This window comes from Pelodiscus sinensis, chromosome 16 (genome assembly GCF_049634645.1).
Source record: "Pelodiscus sinensis isolate JC-2024 chromosome 16, ASM4963464v1, whole genome shotgun sequence".
In the NCBI taxonomy this organism is placed as follows: Eukaryota; Metazoa; Chordata; order Testudines; family Trionychidae; genus Pelodiscus; species Pelodiscus sinensis.
This window is the reverse complement of record NC_134726.1, coordinates 4,714,493-4,734,388: the sequence shown is the minus strand read 5'-3', so window position 1 is coordinate 4,734,388 and position 19,896 is coordinate 4,714,493. Positions and strand designations below refer to the sequence as shown.

Sequence of the window (19,896 nt, the reverse complement as noted above, 5' to 3'; positions counted from 1 at the left end):
CCTCGGCCCTGCGAGCAGCACACAGCACTTCAAAGGACGGGAGCAGGACTAGGGAAGCTTTGCACAAATTTCAGTTGTGTTGATGTACCCCCAGACTTCTCTTGAGTACCCCTAAGGGTTGAGGGGTACTGCCCTGGGCCACTCCAGAGTCCACCCCCCCCTCCGCCTTTGGGGGGGGGTCCCTTATCCTGCCTTCCTAATGCAGGAGCCTGCTCCATCCCTGGGGCAGCTTGTGTTGGCTGTCCAGCTGCTCCCGGGACTTGAACCCACCACCCTGTGCTCTCCAGGTGAACGCAATATCCCCTGGGGGCCACTCCAGAGCTGAGCCCTTTGAAGTGCTGTGTGCTCCTTGCAGGGTGGGGGGAGGCTTTGCACGCTTCCCCTCACCTCCAGCCACAGGCCAATCAGGGCCTGGGGATAAGGGAGCTGCGCAAAGCTTCCTTCAACCTGTCCCGACCCTGCGAGGAGTACGCAGCACTTCAAAGTGCCACACGCTCCTCACAGGATGGGAGGCTTCCCCCGCCAATCAGAGCCTGGGGGCAGGGGATGTGTGAAGCCTCTTCCCACCCTGCCAGGAACACGGGTGCCTAGTGGGAAGGAATGGCAAAGGGGCTCTCCCACCCCCAGACCAATTATGGTCAGGGGGTGGGGAAGCCTAGAAGCATTCTGGATCCACCCCCTTCTGGATTAGGCCCCGCCCTTCCAATTTTTGAAGTGGCCCCGCCAAAAATTATTGCCCACCCCTGCCCTCGCTGATGCCAAAAGCAGCAGACACAGAATGTGCAAGAGCTGTTTGTAGGCTTGGGGCAGACCTGTTTTCAGAGCGAGAATGGAGAATGCATCATCTTCCTGGTTGAATTTCACATGAACAGTCTTTTTATTTCACAAAATTCACAAAACACTGCAGGTCCCCAAGTATTAACCAGTAGGTTTTGAAAACATTGATATACTGACAAAAGCTGCTCATGGACTTCATAGCAACCAGCAGTGTTTTGGTGAGAGAAACACAGGCAGAATGAGCTCAGATCCTCTGAAGGAAACAAAATCACCTGCATTAATCATTATAGTAAATGGGCCAAACCCTAGTAAAAGCCTTTATATGACATTTTTCGGCCCACACAATTCTCATTTTTCTAAAAGCTGAGCAAACTTCAGTCTAGCTCTACCTTCCTGGCCTTATCTTCTACCAGACTTCAAAGCACGTATGTGTCTCTTTGGGAATTCCCTGCCTCTTGGGGCTTCTGGATATATAATTTGGGAAACTCCCTCAAACACTTCTTTGTAAGAAAATCTGTTTTGTTTGTATTATATAATAATCTACTCAGAGAACAGTGAGACAGAGCTGAAAGGTATACAAACATGCATTGTGGATTTATAGATCAATTTTGCCAACTGAAACAAACCTAATAAAATTTAAAAAATCACTTAATTATGCTAAGATGCTAGTGAGCTCTTCAGAGTTGTGCAGAATAAAGAGGTACAATTATAAAACTGTAATCATAAATTTAGATTATCACCCTAAATTCCAACCAGTTTGTGAATATGCTTAAGTTCACCAGTCAGCTAATTTCATAACCTTCCTAGAGCTTTAATTGCCCCTTCATCTCAAGAGAAGTCCTCCCCTGCAGAATGCTGAATTCAATGGAAAACAATCTAGCCCAAAGAACTTGTGCAGGTACAGGATGGTTCAAACCCGCCCCATTGCCTGTAAAGCTGTGAGCACACCGGGCTCCACAACCAATTTGAAAAACCATTCCCCAGAATTAAGGGGCCCCTTCATAAAACCACTGGATAACAGATATGGACATTAACAGCAACGCCATTATAAAGGTAGTTTCTCACTTACAGTTGCATTAATAAGTGCATTTAACACATCTATTTAAAAAAATTGCCAAAACGTAGCCAGCAGATCTTATTTTATTAATAAAGCTGCCACCCCAAATGCATTTTAGTTGCAGGAAGTGTTATGCAGCTAGATGGTCCATAGACATGGACAGACCCACAAATACTTCTGTTTTCCAAATTCCATGCACCTATCACCTATGCATCTAGGTGCATTTGACACTTTTGCACAGGCAGGATCAATCTTGGCAAGAACACACCAGCATACATTTCCAAACCACGAGACAAATTCTGCACACAAATCCAGACACAACTCCCAATCACCATTAATGTTTAAATATCTGAAAGCAGAGTTTGGCACATATTCACAATGTTCCAAACTAATGAAGTGAAAGTTATTTCCTATTCCTTTTACGCCATCCAACCCATCTGAAACACGACTGCTAAACTCATCTTCCCTCTGCCCCTCCTATCAGGCACTTACGGTGGGAATTACTGAGCTGTGTGGGTACTTTCAGACATCAGCAAGACTTCTCAGACTCTTGAGCATCACAGGTCAGTGCCTGCACCCTCTCATCACAACACAGTTCACCTGACTTTGGACAGAAAAAGCAACCTTGTTTCAGACCTGCCCAAAGTAGCCCCTTTTGGTATCTCTACACTGCAATGTAGGCCTTGTGGTAGGTCTGCTCCAGCTGACCTGGGCTCAGGCCAAAGGGGATGTTCAACTATGGTTTAGACGTTCAGGATTGGACTGGATCCCAGGCTGTAGGACCCTGCAAGGAGGATCTCTGAACCCAGGCTGTAGCTCAAACCCAAACATCTACGCCACAATTAAACAGTCCCTTAGCCCCAGCCCTCCAAGTGGAGTCAGCTGGTGCAGGCCAGCCATGAGTGTCTAATGGCAGTACAGAGACATATCTTTTGCCTCTAGGCATGCTATGTAGCTCCTTGTCCTCTGGGGGATCAGAGTGGGGCCCTTATTTTCAAAGGGGAATATGAACCTTTTCCAGGCAGGTGTCACAAACCGGATCCTCTTCCTGGCAGAGTGGAGGGAGGTTTTGTGCTGCCCCAATGGCAGATTTAGCCTTCACCTAACATGTTATTTCTATTCCTCCATAAACTCCTAATGCAGGACCAGGATTGACAGCTCAAGCAGTTTCATGGGGCAGGACTGTTTCTCTCCATGCAGGCTTTTGGAGTCATTCTTGCCAGGCTGGTTGTGGGGAGGTATGTGACCCCAAACACACACCTGTCCTGGAAACCTTTTATTCTGGTCTTGGAAGTATTCTGGGGAATTCTGTTTAAAGAGAACAAAACCTCTAAACCTCAATTGCCCATGTGTCACATCACAGCCAGGCACGTATCCACTCTCTGCCTCATTTAGTAATGGGATACCAACCAATATTTTACAAGAGCCAACATTAAAGTACTACTGGACCGGAGCAATTGTTGTGGCATCTTTAATGATCTTGCCTAACCGCCAATAGTGCCACCAAAAGTGCCTCCTCTTTTTGTTGAAGGTGGAGGATATTGCTCACAGAAAGTTGTTGTATTTCAGCAGGCAGGGACCAGATGTTCTTAGGTTTGGACATCATCCAGCCCACTGTGGACATAACTACAACATAAATAAGCAGCCACTTGAGACAATGAATCTAAACATTCTATAGCCAATGCCTTCCCCCCTCCTGGGTAACAATTTGTTGGCTCTACTGACTCTAAAAGTAGTAGCTTCCTTAGGGGATCTTAATGCAAACTTAATGCATTTCTTTTTCTGAGATATTGGACACATTTCAGGTCACTCTTTCAGGAGGGATATCATCGGTCAATCATTAAACAGCTCTAAGAAGTTGCATTTCAGTGGGGAATACAGAAGCTACCATGACATTTGGCCACCTTTCAAGTCATATCTGAAGGAGACTTCAGCCTCCCTTTCAAGACAGGAAAACAGGATTATTGAACTTATAGGAATCAGCATTACAGACTAAATACAAACACTCTTCAGTGTGTGATCTGAACCCTGATGCATCATGCCATCCCTGCAGCCTTGTTACGTTTCTCCTGCATTATCCGCCATACAGAGTTACTCTCAGATTTACACCAATACTTACACAGCAGAGCAAATGTGACCCGGCTAAGATATGCCAACTATGAAGCGAGGCAGAGGAAAACCAAGACGAAAGGATTAAGTTTAATAATGTTTAGAACCAATGAAAAACGCCAAAATTGTACCAGGAGCATCAATACAGAACACTATGAAAGGCTTACTGTGTATACTAATAAACTAAAGCTACCAACTCAATCTTAGTGAGCATCTAGTACCAAATGTGTTAAGAAAAAAGAGACTGTTCCACAATATACTAAAAAAAAAAATTAAAAAATCCATAATGGTCCTGTACACTTCAGAGAATAATCAATTTTTGCTTTCTTTGGCTCTAAGTCCAGTTCCACTCTTGCTGCCCTCTTTCCTCCAGTCTGAAGTGTTCCTCGGATTTGATGTTCCTGTGGCTGTACTGCTTTTCACTGTGTATATCCACGAGTGGGGCTTCCTTACTCATCCATTAATTTTGAACTTTATTCCGTCAACAGATGTTCCAACAATCATGCTCACCATTCATACATTTTAGGTCCTACATGCTTCTCATTTACTACTTCCAGGATCCATTTTCATCTAATGCAGCTTTTTGATCATTTCCCTTTTTTCACCAATTATATTTCCTTTCAGTTCTTTTCCTTGATACTCACTCTCTGGAAAGTTTGTACATTCCTTCTCTCCTCCCCCCTCCCCGCCAATACATACACTCCCCTTCTCTAACAGCATCTGGTCACAAACCCAGATCTATATTTTCTGCTTGTCCTCACCTGAAACCTTTCCTATTTTCTTTTCCCTCCTCCTTTTCTTTTCTCACTCCCCTACTTTTATTCTCCTGCTCTTTTATCACTTCACTTCCTACCCAGCCTCCAATTTAGCCTCTACCTCAGCATCTCAATCTTTCTCCTCTAACAGTATTTTTTTTCCAGCTGCCCTGTTGGGTGGATTCCAAGTCCCCTACCTTTTCCCTTCTTTGGCCATCTCTCTCTCTCCCAGGACAGCATTCTTTGCAGCTGCATCACATCTGCAGCGGATACCAGTGCCAGGGAGAAGATTACCACAGAAGCAGTTTCAGAAATTAGGACTGGTTGGGATTCTGGTACTGGGCAGACGGTTCATTTGAACATGGCCACTGTGAACTTCCTGCTTCAGTCTCCATCACATGAACATCATCTTGCTTTCAAGAGGAAATGGACACTCCAGAAAGAGTGGTCTCAGAGGTGCATTCCTCCCTACTATTTTTCCTGATCTAGAAACTCATCGCTTTGTTCTACCATGGGAGTTTCTTCCTCTTCGCATCTGGTCTCAAAATCTTCCTAACTAGATGGCCTCTTTCCTGATGCCAGAAAGGGCTTGGACAGCTGAGAGGCAATGGCATGCTTAGCAATGGGGGACTGCTCATAAACATTAGCTCTCTACAGCACCAGCTGTTGACTATGTGACACTCCTTGCCAGAAGACATGAAGGCCAAGAATATAACATGGTTCAAAAAAATCCATGCCCCCTAAATAAGTTCATGGAGAACAGTTCCATCAACGGCTATTAACCAGGATGGACAGGGATAGTGTCCCTAACCTCTGTTTGCCAAAACCTGGGAACAGGCAAGATGGGATGGATCACCTGGTGATCACTTCTGCTCATTTCTCCTGGGGCTCCTGGTATTGGCCACTGTCAGAAGACAAGATACTGGGCTAGATGGGCCTCTGGTCTGACCCAGTATGGCCACTCATGTCCAACCTTCTTTGGCTAAAAAACTGGTGCCCACAGCAAATATGTGAAGGAAACATTTTGCTTGTTTAACCTAGAATTAAATCTAAATGTTAAGTCCATTTTCACGGCCCCTTCATTTCACTCTTCTCCCCCCCCCCCCAATCCCACTGTGCCCCTTCATTTCCACACCCATTCTGCCTTTTTCCAGTCTGTTATGAGAGCTGCAACATTTACATTGTTTCCACTAATACATTTCAACATCCCATTCCCTCTCACCATCCCTACGATGCCATGTCCCATTGCTACTGTAATTCCAGATCCACTCGTGTAGTGTAGTGCTATGTGACACTGTGTATGAAAGAAGCTGACAATACAAGACACCGTGTTCTCACTTGTCAACAAACACAAAAGACATTTTGGTTCTGAAAAACAAAGACTTTATGCATCACCCCATCTGGAGACGCAATACAGAATGCTGCCCACTGAACTCCACAAGGGCAAGACCAACTCCTTCAATGTTATTTGCCTTCCTGAAAACAGAGAACATTTGTAAAATTTATTCTTTACCACACTGATATTTAAAACCCTGTTCCCTGAGATCAGATCCCCAGAGCTGAGAATAGTTAGGGGCTGGGGAAAAGTATATCCAATCCTGGTTTAGCCATGAGTTTTCCGGTTTCAATTAAACTATAGCTACTGGAGCTCATTTTCTCTCCTTACTCCAGTCTGGGATTAGCCTAAAATTTAACCTGACAAACGCTCTTGAGGATTACATTTGAAAAAAAAATAGAATAGCTACTGGGAAACTTCAGGTTCAAAAGTGAAGGAAAGAGGATAGCAGATAGTACACCCTTGCTATAAACTCCCTTCATTAAACCTTTGGCTACTATAAACCCAGTTCTTGTATCTCAATTACAGTACAGTACTAGAACATTTTAAAAAAAGGAATGTTGCACATGCATGCACAATTTTTATCCAGCTCCTGTGCTCCACCACATGGGGTTGGCAGCTCTCTTGAGTTTCATTGTCCTTTCAATATAATCCCTGGCTATAGTGAACAAAAGGCTTGGATCCCAACAGGTTCATTAGTGTGAGGGAGTACTGCATTTATACTGGCAAATATAAATGGTTGTTGTCCAATTATGAGAGTCGCTATACTAGGTCAAAAAATAAAACTACCATTAAAACACTTCCGTATTTTAACCCATCAGATACTTCAGATCTCTGTAAATCATTGTAAGTCAAATCAATGCTTTACTCTAGAATGGATCAATATTCCAATTATCAGGTGACAGGCTACATTTTGGACCTTTACTTCCAGTTGACTGAACAGCACTCATCCAATTTTCTTTAAAGTCTTGCAAGCACTATTTTTAAATCCAGCTCACATCAAACATGCATTTTGTATCTGCTACAACTGACTACATCCACATCTAAATGGAACTTCCACTCCCTCTCAACAAAAGCTGCCCTTGATTCATCACATAATGGCTTCCAGATGCATTGTAGATCTGACTGAAGCCTATTTGTGCTTTGCTCTCAAACACATCCAGCCCCCTCCAATTCCTATTCCCTCACATGCACATTTTCCACTGCAGCATTGTACAATCCATAATTAATTCAGTTCATCTGCAAAAATGGAGGCTTCACCTAGCAACCACTTTATTTAAAAAACACAATAAAAATTAAAAGCATCTTTTGTTCAGTGAGAAACAACTAACCACCCCCAGTTACACTCAGCTCCTTCACAGCCAAGCTAGTCTCTTAGAAAAACCAAGTAACTAAAAGGAATGGAAATGTGATTTATTAAAAATACATATACAGTGGAGGCGGCCAATGACAACATGTTCCATACGGAAGGCTTTTACGCAGGCAGTTGGTGAAAATACACTCCCGCCTGCCTGGAAATGGGGAGGAGTCTCACCCAAAGATTTGTTATTCTAGGGATTTCTATTTTTGGAGGGGGTACACCTCACTCTGAAACAGCTGGTTCAGACACTGAAGCAGAGCCACTGATGGGGGGACAAAGCGGATGAGTGCCCCAGGACCCAGCAGTTTAAAAGGGCTGGGGGTTCCAGGTTGCCAGCAATAACAGCCAGGACCCCACATGATCTAAACAGCACTTAAGGCTATCTAGGGGAGGCTAGTCCCTAACACTGCCCCTTCTTTCCAAGGCCCCGCGCCCCTTCCAGCACCCCAGAGATAAGCCCCTATCCAAGCACTGCTGTGAAGTTTGGGGACCCCACACTACACTTCCTTCAGTTTGGAAACAGCCAGATATAGGGAGTAAAGATATTAGAGAGCAATAGCCCCCATTGAGAAGCACATTTAAGTACTGATTGCAGCAAGAGCCAGTTTTCATATGATTGGAACATAAATACTGTGTGTGAATACACGGATGAAATGGTGGTGGAGGGAGGAGGGATTTAGGTTTATTAGGAACTGGGGAACATTTTGGGAAAGAAGGAGTTTATACAGAAAGGGTAAGTTTAACCAAAACCAAAACAGAACCAGATTACTGGCATGTAAAATTAAAATCCTAGATTGAGGTACAGGTTAAACCTCCTAAATCCGGACCAGAGAGCTCTGGCACTAGGAGTGAGCGCCAGTTGGGAACCCAATGATGGGGGGAGCCCACCAGCAGGCTCAGTAGTGGCCAAGGACCCCATTCCTGGGGAGCCCCAGCCACACGGGGCATCAGCGAGGCTGCCGTCAGCTGGCGACCACCATCCCCGGGAGGCCCAGAAACTGGCAAGCACCAATCTCTGGGAACACCGGCCAGGTGGGGCAGAAGCAGGGTCATGGTGGCTGGGGAGCTCCGTCCCCAAGCCCAGCAGCAGCAGGCTACATTCCAGTGGCTGTGGGGCTGGAGTGGAGCCAGCCACAGGAAGGAACAGCAGGCTGGGAGATTGCCGGATACAGGGAGGTCCTCTGTTATCAAATTGCCTCATTCGTGAGAGGTTAGGTCCCAAGGATGTCAGACCAGGAAAGTCCAACTGGTATTAGCAGAGGCAGTTCTGGAAAAAATTGATACATTAACCAGTAATAAGTCACCAGGGTGAGATGGTCCTGAGCCAAGTGTTCTGAAGGAACTCAAATATGAAACTGCAGGACTGCTAACTGTGGTATTTAACTATTGTACACACAGTAAAACACAAATCTGAAGACCTAGATACTGTTACAAGAGCACTTATGTTGAATACATGCTGAAGTTTCTTGGATTAGCCTTTAAACTCTTTTAGCATCATTCAAAGACCCGTAAATAAATACACAGGACAGTTTGCTTTTCAATTCAAATTGCAAGTCTAAAGCAGCTGGAATACATAAAAATAGCTCTTCCTTTTTGTTTGAGAGGTACATTCTATGTATATGTGTTAGATGACAAATTCATGAATATCAAGACAGTTTTCTATACAGCAAACAGAAATTTTCATAGACTCCAAAGCCAGAAGGAATCAGTATGATCAGCTAGAGACCCAATGGTTCTTAAACAGTGGGTCAGGACCCTGAAGTGAGTTGTGAATGACCCTGTTTTAATGGGGTCACCAGGGCTGGCATTAGACTTGTTGAGGCCTTGCTTTAGCCTCCTCCTGCCCCAGCCAAGTCAGAGGAGCTTGAGCATGCTTAGACTTTGGTGCCCCTTCCTGGGGACAAGCATTAATTTTTGTTATCAGAAGGAGGTTGTGGTGCAATGAAGTCTGAGAACCCCTGACTAGTCTATCTTTCTGTATAACAGGTCACAGGTGTTCCCCTACATTACATCTGTTTGAACTAGAAGACTTTTTTTATATCCAAGTGTGATTTTCAATTTTCCCCTGCTATCCGACTCAAGGCATTGTATGATATGCAAAGGAGTATACTCAGAGATTTAGCAACACATTTTTCAATACAGACCACTTCTGTCTAAGGACTTTTATCATGTGCATACAAAATAATTCGAATGGGTGACTAGGAAGCCCAGTAACAAAGATTTCTGAACCTACAAAAGCTCTGAAAGCTCATAGTTGGACATTCTTATCCTCATGCTCACATTAAACAGGTCAATCACAAGCTTTCACATGCTGCCCTGTAACTTACCTCCTGCACTGGCGGAGCTAGTGGATTCTTGAACTCCGATAAGGAAACTGGCAATGAGAACTTTGAAAGCACAGATGGCAAATCATGGCCAGGAAACTGACAGGAAAAATCGTCTGCCAAAGGAGAGTAGCTATGGAAAAGAGAAACAAGAAGAAATTAGTCTTGCACTGATGTCTAACTAGAATTTACATAGACTTACTAGTATTCAATCACTGGATAAGATGTGCAAGTTCACAATAAAAATGTTCTTTTTGTACTAAGTAAATAATAAAGAATTCCATTGTAGTTAAGGACATCTAATATCCTGGTTAAAATAAAAAATTGCTTTGGCAAAAGCTGATACTACGATGAATAAGTTCATTATTTTTTTCCAATCAGACTCTTATTAATTGGCTCTATTTTCCCATAACCCATTATTACAAAATTAAAAAAACATTAAAACAGATGCAATTTCTTTTTCTCCTTATCCCTAGCTCTTCTGTAAGGGCAAAACAACATCTAAAGGTTTGTCTACATGATGGAGTAATGCACACTTCCAGGAGTGTGAATGCTAAAGCACAGTGGCATGTTGGACATTAAATTACTCCATTAGCTGAGAAGTATAGATATGCTCTAAAGGATCCCTGCTGCACTCTAAAGTAATTCTGTCTCAAACGGCATTATGTTTGGCCTCGGAGGATAGGACAAGAAGCAATGGGCTTAAACTGCAGCAAAAGAGATTAAGTTTGGACATTAGGAAAAACTTCCTAACAGTCAGGGTGGTGAAACACTGGAATAAGTTGCCTAGGGAGGTTGTGGAATCCCCATCACTGGAGATATTTAAGAGCAGGTTAGATAGACATCTATCAGGGATGGTCTAGACTCTAGACCAGCCGTGGCCAACCCGGGGCTCGCGAGCCGCATGTGGCTCCCACCCGCCCCGTTCCTCCGGGTGCAGATCACAAAGACACGCCTCCCGTGGCTCAAAGCTGCACCTCCAAAAACGTCCCTCTCCTCCTGGCTCCCTGTGCTGATCTGGGAAGGGGAGCTGCCTGGCGCGGCCATGAAAGCTGCAGAAATAAAGATGGCAGCAGGAGCCTGCTGTGGCCAAAAAGCCTCAAAATGAGTTTAAATTACTTTACTTAAAGGGGCAGAGCTCTCCCTCCCCCGCCCCGAACCTAGGGCTTCTTTTAAAGGGGCAGTCATTTTTTGGGGGGGGAGGGAAGGAGGAGGGGGTTGGCTTAATGGCTTAACAACTTTGCCCTGGCTCTTTGCACTAGATCAGTGGTCCCCAACCATTTGGGGTTGCCGGGCACCGGGGGCGTGGCCGTTTGCCCGCTGGGTGCCCGGGGGGGGCAGGGCCCCCCCCATAGCCGCATTCCAGGGGCCGGCGCTCTCCCCTCAAGCGCCGCGCGCCCGGGGCCGGCGCTCTCTCCCCCCTCCCTCCCCCAAGCGCCGTAAGCCCGGGGCTGGCGCTGGCGCTCTCCCCCCCCCCCATGCGCTGCGGGGGGTGAATCCGCGGAGCCCCTGGGGCTGGCTCTGGCACCGCACATGCGCCACGTGCCCGGGGCCAGGCCAGCCCTGAGCACTTGGCGGGCGCAGAGAAATGCCCCCGCGGGCGCCATAGCGCCCACGGGCACCGTGTTGGGGACCACGGCACTAGATCCATTGCTATCTTGGCGCTCTGCCCAGGATGGGTTGGCCACCCCTGGTATAGACAGTACTGGGTCCTGCCATGAGGGCAGGGGACTGGACTCGATGACCTCTCGAGGTCCCTTCCAGTTCTAGTGTTCTATGATTCTACTTACAGACAAACACTAGCATTGGGTGACAGCATATAGACGTTGTTTTCACATAGTGGATAGACAATAATTGCTTTTCCCCAGTAAACCAGATGTGCAGCAAGCTGGAAAACCTGCAAACAAAACAAAAAAACGAACAACAAGATCAAAGGTCATAATTAGAAAAGCAAAACAGCAACATTCAAACTCCCAGCAAGAGTCCTATATACTGAGAGGAAAGCTTTGTCTGAGCCGAAGAAAGCTAGCACTGTATCATCACATCACTTGAATGGCAATAACTGGTTCTATTCTCTTAACAGAAAATGATGCAACATGTGGAACATCAGAAAGTCTGACAAAGCTTCAACAGAAGTGATGCATTTCCAGGGCTTGGCTTCACATATCTAAGCAAATTTTACATTTCCTGCTTCAAAGGAATTTCTTTAAATAATTGTAAAATCCTTTACTGGAACAGAGAACAGTTTCTTTTCTGCTTCGCCTATCAATGGTTTTCACATGTACGGTACGCTGTGCTCAAAATACATTTAATGCATGATATTTCATTCACATACATTACAAATAAAATATAATTGACCAATAACTGGCTCACATGATATGAATGCATTCGTTAAAAAGCACTCAAAAAAAAGCATAGAAATACTCACCAGTTCAACAACTTTGCAATTGTTGTGAAAGTGACCATCAATAATCCATTCTTTGGTTAAACACATTCCAATGTGTGTAACCACTCACCATAAAATACCACAGGAAAATCTTTCTAAGCATTAATGAAGGGTTTTATAGGAACAGCAATCAAGATTTCAAAGAACTTTGGTTTACCCTAAAGCCAGTGCTCAATTTAGTTCACAGCCTAATGCAATGGCTGGAAGACTAAAGAAGTCCTAATGCTTCTCACAGCAGATGCACACTTTTCATTCTTTGATCATTTTTGCAAAGACAAAATACCAAATGAATCACTGAATCAGAACCAAACTTAGGAAAGCAACATCCATTAGACTGCTGAATACTTGCCTTCAATATATTAACATACAGCCAATGAACTAAATGGTTGAAATAGAGCAAGCACTGAGAAAGTTAACAGAGGTAGGGCTACGTTTTCACAGGTGCCTAGAACCCAGGAGCAGCCACTATTTACAGTGACAGCTGTTGGGTACTGAGCACTTTTGAGAAAAAAGGCCTCAGAGGATACAACTTGTTTCTCTTTTCTTCCCTAACAGTCACGTCTAACTTCACAGGCCATTTCCGCTGCACTCACAAAAGAGTACTTAGCATCGATTTCCTTCACTATCATTCTAGTTTACTGATGCAGTATTGTCATTAATGCTTTTAATGCTACACTCACCAAGACAGAAATAAGATTCTCTCCATCACTTATATAGTCTCCAGTCATGACTATTTTAAGAAGTTCTGAGATGACTGACATTTTTAATGCAAATTTGAAAAAGCAAAGAAATACGTGAGCACCACATATGGGCCCTTGCTGATTAGCTAAATACTTACTCCGGTCCACAGGCCATCACTTAAAAACTGGTAAGGCTGATCATAGAATTGTGTGTGACTACTCTGCAAATCTCCAGAGACGAAACAGATCAGAAGTTTACTGCTTTAAACTTAAAGGGTGTACGGAATCGACTGATGAAAGATGCAACACACAACCAAATAAGTATGGCCGTATTCAAGACAACAGACTCTCAACCAGACAAAGAAGAGCAGAAAGTTTTCTTAGGCTTCATGGAGTTGTGCTATACAAATCTAACGTGGGAGGTGCTCCAACAATACAACAGGCATCACGACAAAGTCATAAGGTAAGTAGCACTCAGTGTTGAATAAAAGCCCAACTAGCCTTATGGCTTTAGTCAGCTCCAGATAGTCATGGAGATTTTTTTTGCCTTTGGTAATGTGTGGAGAAGGGCATCACTGCAATGGAAAGACAGGCCTGAGGGAAGCATTACCAGGATTCTTGAAGTGGAAATTTGACAACTTCAGGAGAGCACACTTGTAGCATTTGATGAATCTGGAGTAAAGTAGCAATCACTAGAGCCTGAAGATTGTATGCTCTAAGTCAGGAATGGGCAATAATTTTCTATGGAGGGTCCACTCCATGAATTTTTAAGTGGTCCAGGCCGTGCTTTTCTACAATGTTAATAGAAGGATTGTGGGGTCTAGGATGGAGTCTAGGTACAGGAGAGAGCTCTGGGTAGTGTACTGGGGTGCAGGAGTAGATGTGGGTTCTGGGGGAAAGTTTGGATTCAGGGAAGGGTTCTGACTTGGGCAGGGAGGGAGTGTTGAAGTAGGAAGGGGTGTAGAGAGTTGGGGTACAGGAGAGGGTAGTGACAGACAGGTGGACGGAATGCGGGAGGGGGCAGGTTGCCAGGTGCAGGTTCTGGCCAGGAGGCACCTACAGTAGGCAACTCCCAGCTGTGGCCCAGTGGGATCCTCAGGAAGGCTTCCTTCCCACTGTGGCCCTACATGCTGCTTAAAGCATCCAGATGCTGGGGCCAGCATGCACATCTTTGTGCGTGTGACCCTTCGAGGGAATGGAGGACAGTGGGTCTCAAGCAGCTGCATGCACTCACAAGCAATGCCTTTGCAGCTCCCATTGACCATTTACAGCCAATAAGAGGCTGTGAGGATGGTGCTGAACCAAGCAAACAGACACGCTGGTCCCAGCTGATGGCCACTGAGTAGCATGTGGGGCCACTACAGGCAGGGAACTGCCCAAGGGTCCCACTGGGCGGTAGCAGCCAGATACAAATGTTTACTGGGTCGGAGCCAGCCTGTGCGCAGTATTTTGCACATCACTACCAGAAAAGTGGCTTATGGAATAAGCCTGAGCTCACATGTATCCAACAGCTCAATAAAGGAGCTATCATCAGCTAAGCAATGGCCATATCAATTTCCCACAACAAAAAAAGAGGTTTTTTGGGGGAAGTTTTTTAAAACAAGCACCACATGAAGTTGATTATATGAAACTGAAAGATAACTGACCAATCATCAAAATGCCATTGATTTCTATACTAAAACTATAAGGAGAAGTTAAGGCAGCACTAACAAAAAACTAGAAGGTGGAGAGGACAGTCACATGGTATTAATGTGCCATAGAGGGACACAGTTGTGCTCTGAATCTGGATTACCATTTAAGAATCTGATGAAGTGCTGGATAACTAGGAAATTCAATAGTTCAATTGTCAATAGTTTGGGTTCCTTGGAAATCTAGATGCTCACAGAGAAAGTAACTTGAAACTAGAGCTTCACCCCAAATGTGATTTTTCTTAGGTTTCTTAATAGTCCCAAAGGACAGGAGAACAAAGGAGGTTTGTTGGGTAGAAGCATTTTCCCTTTTCTGCACTCCTCCCCTGCCCTTTTTAAATATCTAAAGGACGGGAGATGCCCAAAGGCATGCCTCCTAACATCTTGGAGGTGAGCTTATCTTTTGCCAATGTTGGAAGATACAAGGGTAGGGCTATGAAAGGGTAACTCTGCATCCACCCAAGACAAAGGGTTAGGCCTATCAGGATAGCACAGCTTGCCAGCACGTATCCATGCTCGCTGGCAGCTGTTCTTTGCTCAAGTAGTGAAGTCCACAGATCCAGTATGGGGGGTCTCCAGCCAGTTTGCATCTTAGGGCCAGAATCAGGCCTATCTAACTGACAGGAAGGTAGTGCCCAGCCTTTGATGAGCTCATCAAGACGACAGCTACCATCACCAGGATCACTGCACATAATTTCCCTAAAATAAACTTACAATATACCTCAAACAGTTTCTCTAACTTCAGAACATCCTTACCCCACTATACTGGGTAAAAGGACTGGAGTGGCACAAAGGGAGTGAGAGAGGGGGTGAGAGAGAGAGAGAATGAACGAGAGAACCCCAGATCTGAGAAGAGCCGCTTGTGTGGGAAGGAGGGCACTGTTCACCTAGTGCAGGGACTGAGGAAGACAGTCACAAGCTGCTTTCTAAAGGGTACCCTGTGAGCTTTGACAGGGCGTCAGAGCCACAGCATGCAGTGTCGGGGACAGCGCCTGCATAGCTTGCTAGGCTGGAACTAAGATCAGATCAACACTGTGAATTTAGATTGAACTTAACTGCATTAGGTTGATTTTCTAAACAATGAGTCCACACCACCAAGTTCACTGTCTTGACTTTATGGGCCCTTAAAGTAGATTTCGGTACTGTTTTTCACAAGGATTAACAGTAGATTCAGACCTTGCATGATAATAGAATCCCACTGAAGAGCTCTCAGGAGGTCAATAAGTCCAGCCCCCTGCCCAAAGCAGGACATCCCAACTAAATCATCCCAGCCAGGGCTTAAAAACGTCTAGGGATGGTGATTCCACCCCCTCTCTAGGTAACCCATCCCAGGGCTTCCCCACCCTCCTAGTGAAATTGTTTTTCTTAATATCCAACCTAGACCTCCCCGACTGTAAATGGAGACCATTGCTCCTTGTTCTGCCATCTGTCACTACTGAGAACAGCCTTGCTCCATCCTCTTCAGAACCTCCCTTCAAGAAGTTGAAAGCTGCTATCAAATCGCTCCCTCTCCCCTCTCTTTTCTTCTGCAGACTAAATAAGCCCAAATCCCTCACCCTCATAGATCATGTTCTCCAGCCCCCTAATCATTTTGGTTGCCCTCCACTAGACCCTCTCCAGTGCATCCACATCCTTTCTATACTGGGGACCCCACAACTGGACACAATACTCCAAATGTGGCCTCACTTAAAAGTGCCAAATAAAGAGGAATAATAACCTCTCTAGATATGCTGGAAATGCTCCTCCTAATGCACCTTAGTATGCCATTAGCCTTCTCACCTACTAGAGCACACTGTTGACTCATATCCATCTTCTCATCCACTGTAATCCTCAGGTCCTTTTCTGCTGAACTGCTACTTAGCCAGTCAGTCCCCAGCCTATAACAATGCTTGGATTCTTCCATGTTGTCCTTGTTGAACCTTATCAGAGTTCTTCTGGCCCAATCCTCCAATTTGTCTATGTCACCCTGACCCTACCCTCCAACATATCTACTTCTCCCCCTAAGTGGTACAGATGCAGCACTTGGAAAGTCAAAGTTCTTGGCCTCTGAGACATGTCCCACAGTGCCCTGCTGTGACTACTCTGGCCAGCACTTCCAACTCTGCTGCTCTCTAGATGCACAGGAAAAGCCCTGGGAAATTTTGAATTTTATTTCCTGTGTGGCCAGCATGGAGAGCAGACCTCAGAGCAGGCAGCACACCTGACCATGAATGCCAGGGTCACAAACAAGCACCACCTGAAGCGTGCATGAGATCCTGCACTTCATTGCTGTGTGGGGAGAGGAATCAGTTCAGGCCAAAGTACAAAGCAACAAAAGAAATGCTGCTATCTATGCTAAGACTGCACAGGGCATGATGGAAAAAGGATACAACAGCTACTGCACCCAACCTCCATGCCAAGCCCTCAGCACACTCCTTCAACCATTTTGTCATCATGGGTGGCTGGCTAGTGGTCCACGAAAAGGTTTGCATTGAGCGGGGTTGGCTGCAGGCACCATGATCAGAGTGTTTGAAGGTGGGAGCCGGGGGGAAAGGAAGGTTGGGCATGATGGCACAAAAACGTATATGCTATGCTTGAGCAACAGGTGGACCCAGAAACAATTTGTAATAATCCTACACTTGTCCACAGGCCAGGTGGAGAAATGGCAGCCCTGCCACAGAATCTCCATAAGAAAGTTAGTAAGTACGTCAGGAAAAGCATTGATACCATCTCCTTGCAAGATTCTATTGATAGCTCGGTGTGCATCATTGCCCTGTTTGGCCATAATGCTGGCCCAGGCCACCCCCCCTCATCCTCCTCTCGCTGCAACAGAGCAAGTACCCTGCATCTCTTCATGCTCTATGTCCAGCTGCTGAGACTCACTAGGTAACCCTGTAGTTAGCCCCTCCTTCTCATCCGCTTCCACCTCTTCATCAGGAGCTTCTTTCTCTAGCTTAATTCCCGTTTTTGCTGTCCCTGTGCCACAAGAAGTCTCCACAGGGTCCTTGCCTGAAGATGTGGGGTCCCTACCCAGGATTGCATCCCATTCTTTATAAAGATGGCACATCCTGGATGAAGCACCCAATTGGTGGTTTGCCTACTTCACCTTCTGGTAGAGTTTCTCACTCAAGATCCCTTCTCACACAGGGCTTGAGAAATGTGTCCGTACGTATCCCAGTTTCTACGGGTCACTCGCAGTAGTGATTGCAGCGATTCTTCACCCCACACACCGATAAGATCCAAAAGCTCTGGGGGGCTCCAACTAGGATCTTGCACAATAGCCAACCCTATTTCCCTGAGAAGATGCCATGAGGAGCACTCCATGCTGAGCCAACCAGCAGGAAATGGATTTTAAAGTACCCATGGCTTGCAAGGGGCGGGGCGCATTTCTGTTTACCTATTTATGTGGCTGCAGAGCAGCAAAGTTCAAAGAACTGGCCAGAGAGGCTAAATGGGTATTGTGGGAAATATCCTGGAGTTCAATAAATTCGGAAAAAAGCCTCCTGTAGTACACACTGTATGACTGTGGACAGTAAAGGGAGGAGGACGGACAAAAGTCCCTCACGAAGGTGGAAGCTTTTTGTCCCGAAAACCAGTATTTTTTGCGACTTTTGTTGTAGACGTATAGTGTAGACATATCCTACAATTTATTTTGGTCACTTCCTTAACCAGGAGATAAGAATTCATGTCACTTCTTCAGTCTCTGCTAATATTAGAAAAGCCAATATTACTTGCTAAATCAGTGCATTATTTCACTGATGAGCTACTGAAAGTATTCCTAGCACTTGAAGAAAGTCAATGGTTTCCCTCTAGTGGTTGTGAAACAGCCACCTAAAACAACTATGAGCCAGCCTACCTTAATATGTACATTTCACATTTCTGCAGCGAAGAGAATGAGAACAAAGACAGTAGGGGATTTTCAGAAGCTTAGAGAGGTTTCAAACAATCCATACTTTCAGCATTTCTGATGTTAACCATCATGTACAGTAATAACTGTGGAATTCTAAAAGGCAGCACATTCCTTTCAATAAAGGATGGCTAAGAAGCCTAGTTAGAATATAGTTTATAGTTTAGTGGCATGCATGGACAGTCAGAAAATCTCAGTACACTCTCTGCTGAGCCAAAGTTGTTCTCAAGGCAGCTTGTATTCAACTGACCCTGGGTACCATGCAGGGGATAATTCCACTTTCATCAGTGGAAACATACAAGACCTTTGTGGTTCCAAGGCACCAGCCCAAAGATTTGCTTTATCTCCCTCTACGGCAGAAGTTATAATACACTGTTGGGCTATACACAGAACGAATGGCAATTGTTTCTCTAGGGAGCAGTTTGACAAGCTCTCCTACTGACACAGCACAGTCTGCATGGGTGCTTAGGTCAGTATAATTTATGTCACTAGGGGCGTGGATTAGTCATATTCCAGAGTACTGTAAATTTTACTAAAGTAACCTGCAGTGTAGACAAGGTCAAAGACAGCACTCAGTGAAGCAGCCACACAACTTACACTAGTTTAGTTAGTGAACTTGAAGTCAGCAGAGTCAGAACCAAAAAGTTGGAGGTGGCTAAAAATCGAGAAAGACTAAGAACCCCACAGGTGCAAAGCTGACCTAAGAGTCAAGGAGAGGAAAGCAGAAAAGCAACAACAAGAGTAAGCACAACAATGAACCATGAAATTGTTTTAAAGCTCATGAAAAGATGGAAAGGCTGCATAATCTGAGGTTATGTCTAGACTGCAGAATATCCAGGTATCCCGGAAAAATCGTGCCACGTCCAGAGAACGTGTCTGCTTTTTTGGAACAGTTTCCGAAAAGTGGGCATATTCTTTTGGCATCCCTGTATTCCTCATTTTAAGAGGAATAAAGGATCTTCTGAAAGAGGAGGTTTTTTCCACATTTGGACCTGTGTAGATGAACCAAATGTTGGAAAAGCCTCTTCAGAAAAAACAAGCAGAAAAAGGTACAAAACAAAACAAAAACAAAAACAAAAAATGCAGTGTAGACATAGCCTGAGCTAATAGGGAAACAAAGGACAAACCCCCAGCTTCCAGAATTCTCTCTCTCTAAAATAGACCCAGATGAGACAAATTATGTCCTGCATACAAAAGAATCAGACTGTATACTACTTCTGAAAGAAAGACTTTCAGTTGCACAACATTCAGAAGACAAGTCCTCATAGTGACCGCAAAGCTCTTGGGCAAAGCATTACGTGCATTTAACTAAATGGAAATTGAACAAGCTTTAATATATGGTGAATGGAATATTTCGCAAGTTTCAAATTACCTCAGTCTGTATAGGGTAAAGTTTAGAATCCTCAAAAAAAGGTGATTAAAGCATCAGAGAAGACGTGTGATTTTATGAGAAAAATGGTCAAAGGGGAAAGGGCTGA

The 19,896-nt window shown here is 44.9% G+C and overlaps 1 protein-coding gene across 11 annotated transcripts in view; it reads right to left on the bottom strand.

Annotated features, from left to right (window-relative positions):
- The window catches only part of NPRL3 (NPR3 like, GATOR1 complex subunit), a 91,651-nt gene that overhangs the window by 35,718 nt on the left and 36,037 nt on the right, over nt 1–19,896 (bottom strand). For all 11 annotated transcript variants that reach the window (XR_012896097.1, XR_012896095.1, XR_012896096.1 and 8 more), the window contains 2 exons: nt 11,509–11,615; nt 9,722–9,851 (listed from right to left, as the gene is read on the bottom strand). Coding sequence is in view for 2 of the 11 variants with exons in the window: in XM_075899191.1 (XP_075755306.1) it covers nt 9,722–9,851; nt 11,509–11,615 (237 nt within the window). In the remaining 9 variants the exon portion in view is untranslated. The remainder of the gene's footprint in view (nt 1–9,721; nt 9,852–11,508; nt 11,616–19,896) is intronic.